The sequence below is a fragment of the Aegilops tauschii genome, chromosome 7 (genome assembly GCF_002575655.3).
Source record: "Aegilops tauschii subsp. strangulata cultivar AL8/78 chromosome 7, Aet v6.0, whole genome shotgun sequence".
Taxonomy (NCBI): Eukaryota; Viridiplantae; Streptophyta; class Magnoliopsida; order Poales; family Poaceae; genus Aegilops; species Aegilops tauschii.
Window position 1 is genome coordinate 213,645 of NC_053041.3, and position 8,230 is coordinate 221,874.

General features: G+C 43.9%; 1 protein-coding gene across 1 annotated transcript; it reads right to left on the bottom strand.

Moving 5' to 3' along the window:
* Positions 1-1,190: 1,190 nt before the first annotated feature.
* Positions 1,191-6,249, bottom strand: LOC109737345 (wall-associated receptor kinase 1). The gene is made up of 3 exons (XM_020296488.4): positions 5,211-6,249; positions 4,908-5,075; positions 1,191-2,787 (listed from the first exon to the last, which is right to left on the bottom strand). Exons 1-3 carry the CDS (start codon positions 6,223-6,225, stop codon positions 1,784-1,786), a joined length of 2,187 nt encoding a protein of 728 aa, XP_020152077.1. The 5' UTR covers positions 6,226-6,249; the 3' UTR covers positions 1,191-1,783.
* Positions 6,250-8,230: the final 1,981 nt, after the last annotated feature.

Sequence of the window (8,230 nt, forward strand, 5' to 3'; positions counted from 1 at the left end):
AAATTTGAAGGGAGATTATAATAAGCCAAATAAAGTGAGGTTTAATTAGGGAGGCTCAAATAAAGTGCGTCATGGACGAGCTTCTTCTTATGGCCGTATGCATCACATCACTCTGATGCAGAGGCCGGGAAGAACCCCTTTTCGAAAAAAAATGGACGAGCTTCTCGCCACTAACCGCCGCGGCCCTGTGCCCCTGTCCATCGGCTTCGGCTGCACACACATCCAGCACGCAAATCAGCCCAGGTATGTACATCATAGGAAATAGATTACACATGCAGCGCCCGTGGATCGGAGCCAGCGGAGACCATTGAGGTTGAGGCCTTATCCGATGAACTCGAGCGCCATTTGGGGCTTGGGTATGCGCCGGAGTGTTGGACGACGCACTGGAGCATCTGATGGAGGATACGGCCGCGGCGGAGCGGGTGCTTCTGTGGCGGCTGCTAGTCCATCCAGAGGCTATCATCGTCGTGGGCAGAGGGGTGGACGGAGAAGAGCGCCGCGGAACTCATGGCCGTCATCCCGCCATGGTCTTCACTCTTGCGCACTCTTGGTGGGTGGACATGGCGGAGGAAGCGGAGAGGCGTAGGGGATTGATTTGGCCGAGTGGACTCCAGATTGGTGGTGGTACCATGTCCCGGACGAGAAAGCCAAGAAGGTTGAGGCAGCGCGGCCGCCCCGAATAATGGCAATATCAGTGGTTGGCGAGCCGAGGAATAGAGCGCAGGGGCGGGTGAGAGGTTCGGGGAGGCTAGGATTTGAGGAGGTGCAGCCGGCGGCGAGGGATTTGGGGTACAGCCGGCGGCGGCGGCGGCGGCGGCTAGAATTTAAATTACCCCAGGAACTACAATACTGTTTACTACTCAAAATTTTAGTTTTTCCATTTTATAAGGCTCAATTTGATTGTTCCCTATCACATGTTTAGATTTCAAGGTGCATTAAATCATTGCATGCAAATATTAAAAAAAAATTGACCAATGCATGTACTTTATGCATGCATGCATTGCAACTAATGCATTGACAAACATAATTTTTTGAGAAAAACAAGAGCATTAATTAGGTGCTTTTGCAAACTACAAAAAATATTTCACCACTCACCATCTACCTTGGTTGGTGAGATTTTTGAATTGAGCCCTATAAACCAGAAAGGAGGGGTAGAACACAACACTCGACTGACTGTTAGTACTGTTTAAATAAAAACCTCTTTTACTTTTGACCGAAGAAAGAAAAGAATGCCACATGCTGCATCAGAAACCAAATAGTAGTATGCCTGTGGAAAACTTGGAACAGACGGTCGGCCAATGTGCTTTTTCCTCACGCGTTGGCGAATCGTTTCTATCTCTCTCCTTTTTTTTTGCGGGGTTTCTATCTCTCTCCTTGACACTTTCTTTTCTCACAGCACCAGGTGGCTTTTCATACAGCCTGTAAAGAAAGTGCGTTGAAACTCTGCTGGTGCCCGTAGAACGATTGTTCTACGGTTTTGGTCCAAAAAAAAAAAAAAAACTCTGCTGGTGCAAGGAAACATAACGTGTTATGTGTAACATGGGTACAATTTACCACGTGACACATGTAGTAAGCAATCCAAATTATTTAAAACAAAACACGGTTACAATTTTGGTAAAAAAAAAATGTAGTGCAGCGTACAAACGTACTGCCATCTTAGAAATATGGTTACAGATACATCGTACAAGCATGCGGCCACCTTGGAAACACAGTTACCAATTTTGTTCTGACCAAAGGAGACCTCCACTGCTGCTCATGTTTTAAGGATTTCACCAAAAATAGCTTAGTGACAAACATCTTGCATCTTACGTGATCGACTCAGTATGTGTAGCCGCTCAGCTACCTCCATCATCGTTGGTCTTTGATCTACATCCAGACTAAGGCACTCCACGGCCATAACCGCAAGACTGTCAAGAAGCTCCAAATCTTCTGGCATCGCTATTTCCTTGTCAAAAAACTCGGTGGCCTTCTTCTGTTTCTTATTTGCTTCAAGAAAGCTCTTTACCAAGCTATTATTGTCGGAACGTATGGCCATCTTGCTGCTGATAAGCTCCAGGATCACAACTCCGAAACTATAGACATCACTTTTTTCGGTGAGGAGGCCTTCCTGAAGATATACCGGATCCATATAATTCATGTCGCCGATGACTGATCCGGTGTGTTGCTTGTCTCTCGCAATCAACCTAGATATGCCGAAGTCTGAAATCTTGGGTACAAAGTTATCATCCAAGAGTATATTTGCTGGTTTCACATCGCCGTGTAGAATTCTAATATTTGCTTTTGAGTGCATATAAGCTAGACCATCTGCTGATTGTGCAGCAATACTTAAACGTGTATCCAAGTTAAGAGCCACCTTGTTATTGTTGTTGTGAAGATTGTCATGGAGGCTACCTTGGGTGATAAACTCGTACACTAGCATGGGTGCATCAACTTCAAGGCAACAACCAATGAGCTTAACAATGTTCTTGTGGATAACTTGAGATTGGATGATGACTTCATTTGCAAATTGGTCATTCTCTAGCACACTACCATTGATCGGCTTTTTTATTGCAACCTCTTTATTGTCAAGACGGCCCTTGTAAACTTCGCCAAAGCCACCTTTTCCGATCAAATTGCTACTCTTCAAAATTTGCTTCAGGTCCTCCTTTTTGAAAAGTTTAATGACATTTGCCTTCTCTAATGTTGGACCGCCATTCTTTTTGAAGAATTCTTCCGTCTTCTTTTTCTCTTTGTGAAGAACGACAATAAGCGACACAACCATCGTGAGAAGAATACCACCTATTGCACCTAGATAGACAAGAAACAAACTTAGTTTATATATAACTAAATTAACAATTACAATTAAAGAAGAAAGTTTTAGTAAAATAATTACTCCCTCCGGTCCATATTACTTGTCGCTCAAACGGATGGATATGAGGGAGTAATAGGTTTTCTTGTTCATCAACTTGGAATATAGAACAAATTGCCACTAGAACTACCAGAGGAAAAAAAGAGTTTAACTGCCAAGGGGTTGAAACTCCAATGAAAGTGTGGCAGAGACGAGGAAAGCATGTAGCTTGTAAATTACCGTCAGATCACTTATAGACATTAAGCAGTACAATCGACTGGTTCAAATCCATAGAAACAATTATATATGGGGCTTGTATCCAGCATGAGATGTACAATCAGTGCCTATGTCAATATCTGGGAATACCGATTCATTATTAGCGTCCCACCACTTCGGAGCGGAAGCATGTAGGCAGAAAGACCAAGATGGCCTTGGAATTCATGACCTGCATGTCAAGAATGAGGCCCTACTTAGTAAATGGTTGTTTAAACTTACTGAGGATCTTGTTTGACAAACTATGCCGCGCAACAAGTATGTAGGCCAAGAGGCGGTGTCTCAGGCATATTGAAAACCCAGTGCTCCAAATTTTTGGCTAGCCTAATGGCGCCAAAGAAACATATCTTTCACTTTGGGTCTTTCGTGATAAGGGATGGGTCGGAGATTCATTTTTGGGAAGACATCTGGCTAGGTAATGTCAGTCTCTGAGAACAATATACAGGCCCGTACAACATTGCTCGCGATAAGAATAAGTACCATTGTGCAGGTACTCAGTTCATCTCCGCCCAATATTTCGTTTAGGCGAGATCTAATTGGCCCGAACTTACATCATGGCATAATCTTTTATCCCGTATGGATTCGATTAATCTGACACCAGATTGTGATATGTTTCGCTGGAACCTCACTACATAGGGATCTTCCATAGCAGACTCTATGTACCATGCGATCATGCATTCTGAGGTATCGGTGAGTAATAACGAGAAAATATGGAAGTTGAAGGTTCCAATAAAAGTTAAAATCATCATGTGATATCTTCGTAGGGGAGTTATTCTAACCAAAGACAATCTCGCACAACGCAACTGGCCAGGGAGTAAGAAGTATTGTTTTTGCACTCACGAATAGACAATCGAACACCGCTTTTTCCAAGAAAAGTTGGACGCTCTACGTGGTCAGTCATCCAAATAGAGTCAAATTTGTATCTGCCCACAAGTGTTGCCAATATTTTTGGTCATTGATTGGATGGTAGTTTAAATAGATTCAAAGCGCTAATAAGGGTGGGAGCGTATGCCTTACTATGGTCACTTTGACTATGTAGAAATGATTATGATTTCAATGAAAAAAATGATTCTTCTATGCAGGTTATTTTCCGTTGTACGCACTCGCTTCGTACATAGTGTATGGTACACAACAAGAGGAGTATCAAGCGTTATTGAAGGCGGTGTGTGCGCGGTTGGACCAAGTAGATATGGAGGTTTTACCCAACATGGATGGCAGTATAATTTTTGGATGGATCCACCACTTCTTTCGACATAGGCATAGTGTCGGTCTACAGGACTCGTACTATCGTTGTTTTTTTGGTTATTTTTTTCCTTTCCTTTTGTCAGACTTTAGATGTTTGACCATGTGCATCCTATTTGTGCAGAGGCCGAGTGTTACTCATAATGCTTTGTATTCGCTTGACGCTACATTTTGAGATAATAAAAGCGCCGTTTTATGTTGATTGGCAATAGGAGGATATATAATTTTGAGATAATAAAAGCGCCGTTTTATGTTGATTGGCACTAGGACGATATATAATTTTTAAATGGTCAGATAATAAAAGTTCCAGCTTGAAAACATAATTGAAGGCGGATGATGGATTTAGGCAAGACTAGGTAAATAAATATTGATTTGTAGTTTGGAGTGTAGACCAGCCGTTTGGCTGGTGCGTACAACCAAAAGGGGCCGGTGTCCCGGGCGTGTGGTCATTTTTGAAGCACTTTGAGCGCCTTTTCGATGAACAACAACAACAACAACAACAACAACAACAACAACAACAACAACAGTCATAGTGCAGTGTTGTAGTGGCTATAGTCGTACTTACCGACAGTCGCCTTTGTTGCTGCTGGAGGGAATACATCAGTGCAGGTTCCGGCTTTGCCGTCGCCTTTCATTCCGAATTTGCATGGACAGTCATAGCCTCCCAGCCTGTTTTTGCAGATCCCGTGACTCGAGCAGGGATACACTTGGGGTTGCTTGCACTCATCGATGTCTGAAGAAAGAATGAACATCACACTTTGGGGAGTTAACGAATTGGTAATGAACATCACACTTTGGGGAGTTAACGAATTGGTAATGAACAGATTCTTGCATGTATGAATGCAGGAGTATGTAATATCATATGTACCTTGGCATCCGTTAGCAATGTATGGGTTGCCATCGTAATGGTCCCAGCACTTGCAGATATAACGAGCAGGAGCGTACATTGTTCCGTTGGCAGTGGCACAAGAGCTGTTGCCGCTGACGCAGGCGTAGTCCGGAGGCGGCGGATGTCCTTCCGCCGGACACGAAGTGTTTCCGAAGGCGAAATCGAGCACCAAGGGGACGCCCCGGGGGAACCTTTTGAGTAGCGTCTTGTCGCCGTACATGTCGGGCGTAGAGAAGTTGTACCATGACTTGTCCACCAGCATGCCGTAGGAGCAGGGCGTGGTGTCCCGCAACCCGTTGAAGGCCACGGGGTTGACCGACAATCCGAAAGTCTTGCCGGAGCCCTCGTAGGGCGGGAGGGTGTGCTCGCAGCAGCCCCACCCCGTGCACGACCCGTTCCTCGCCTGCGGCCTTGAATTGGAATCGTGCGCACGGCATGTGAAAGTGAAATTGCTGCGGCTATGTTTGTCCGCAGACCAATCCAGTTGAGCCTCGGCTCTCAAGCCGATGCTGATGAAAACATTAAGGGTCGCCGACACGCCGAATGGCGTCTTCCAGAGATACATTCCCTCAAGCCTGGACATGGACTCGTTGTAATATGTGTTGCAGCTGTAAGAGATCGCGCCGTACACTCCTGCCTCGCCCGTGGCCACTGATATGCTCACCAGCTCCACCGGCGACCACCATGGGTCTGTGTCGTCCTCCTCGGAGCCGTTGATGATGTAGGCCTCGCCCTTGAACGTTCTCTTGTCAGCAAGGAAGGCGCGAGGGGGATCGGAATCGGAGGAGTGGTTGCAAAACACCTCAAAGCCACGGCGGAAGCACCCGGGGCCGACGCCGATGCCGAAGGGGAAGGGGATGTCCATGTCGCCGCACTTGTGGACGCAACCCCCTTCCCCTTCCCCTTGAGCTTCAGCAAGGATGACTACTAGTACTAGTAGTAGGATTACTGGCGGCAGCTGCCGGGAGTAGAATTGCGACCTGGCCGTAGTCATGGCAGGCGCTCTGCTCTTCTCTGTCGATATGATGGATTGATGGAGCTAGTGATGAACGAATGCCACCATCAACTTATATAATCCCACAGACCAGTGGCCTTTCTTTCTTTTTTTTTAAAGGAAACAAAAGAAGACATATAAGTAATAAAGATAGGGTCTATCTATGTCACATGCATCTAGAGGTGAGATAATACCTCACATCTAAGTATGATGTCAGCGTTACACCATTTTTTTATTGTTTGTTGTGTTTGTTTGATTTTAATTTGTCAAAGTCCTAAACTAAAACCAGCTTGCCGCGCATTAAATAAACTTTTTTATATACATGAACCTTTTTATTGTACACAATAAATATTTATTTAAACAAACTAAGTTATTTTAAAACATGTACTAAACAATTAATTGTGCATTCAATAATGTTCATTGATTAGAAAAAAATATTCATGATTCAAAATTTGTTCGCAAATTCAGATAATATGTTCATAAATTTCCAAAATATTCATCATTTAAAAAATGTTCATAATTTTGGAAAAGCTTCATAAATTTTAAAAAAGAAAAGGAAAGGAAAAGTAGAAAAAACAAAAAGAATGAAAAGCGAACAGCAAAAAAAGAGAAAACCAAATAGAGAAATAGATAAATAAGTTGAGAACAAAAAACAGTTGCAACCATCCAAAAGCCGCTAGAAAGGTTCCTTAAACCGGATCCTCAAACCCATATTGCTCCCAGTAATCCATGTTCGCTTCCCAAAAAACCACTCACTAACTGCAGAAACGGGTCAATCCCGCTACGACCGAATAGTGAGTGATCACTACACTTAGCGATTGCTACACCCCCCCCCCCCGGCCAATGCCCTTGTTGTTTTATTAGCGACCTGCAAGTTGATGGTGGACTTGCAATTGGGTCAAAAACATCATGCCCAGTTGCGAGTTAAGGGTGGACTTGCAACTATGGCAAAAAAGGGATCAAGGGTCTCGTTGCATGTCAATGGTGAATTTTTCATCTTGGACAAAAGAAAAGGTCCACCCTGTTACGAGCCGTTGGTTGACTTGCAATTGGGACTAAAAAGGGCTGGCTCCCAATTGCGAGTCGAGTTTGGACATGCAACTCAGATAAAAAAGGTTGGGCCCCAGTCGCGAGTCGAGGGTGGACTTGCAACTAGGAGAAGAAAAGGCTGAGCCCCAGTTGCGAGTCGATGATGGACTTGCAACATAGACAAAAAAGGTCTGGTCATAGATGTGAATTGAGGATGAACTTGCAATTGGGACTAAAAAAAAACCCGGGCCCTAATTGCGAGTCGAGGAAGGACTTGTGACTTGGACAAAAAATATTGGGCCCTGGTTGCAACTCGAGGGTAGACTTGCAACTTCAACAAAACAGGTTGGACCCCAGTTGCGAGACGACGGTAGACTTGCAACTCGGACAAAAAAGGTCAGAACCCAGTTGCGAGTCATGTGGACTTGCAACTTGGACAAAAAAAGGTCTGGGCCCATTTGTAAGTCGAGAGTGGACTTGCAACTAAGAAAGAAGCCTAGGCACAGTTGCGAGTCGAGAGTGAAATTGCAACCGGAAAATAGTCACAGCCCAATTGCATAGTAGACATCAAGCTCTTTTCTGGCGCCGTTGCCGGGGAGGTGAGTGCTTGAAGGTATATCTTTAGATCTTGCAATTGGATCTTTTAGTTGCTTATTTTATCACTAGTTTGGTTTATAAAAGGAAACTGCAAAAAATTTGGAAATGAGGTTGCCTCATGTTATTCGTCTTTATAATGTATTTCTTGAAAGTGATGGATCAGAGAATTGTGCTCATTTGATAATCATGATTGCAATGTTGCTTGTATGAACTCTATGAATATCCAAAATGATGATTGCACTAGTCATGACAAAAATGTCTCCTATAAGCATGTCAATTTTTTTGGAGTGCATAAAGTTTGTGAAGACATGCTTTATAGGGATGATAGATTTTGTAAGAAGCATAAACATGATAGAACCAATTTTTTGCTCAAGGTGAT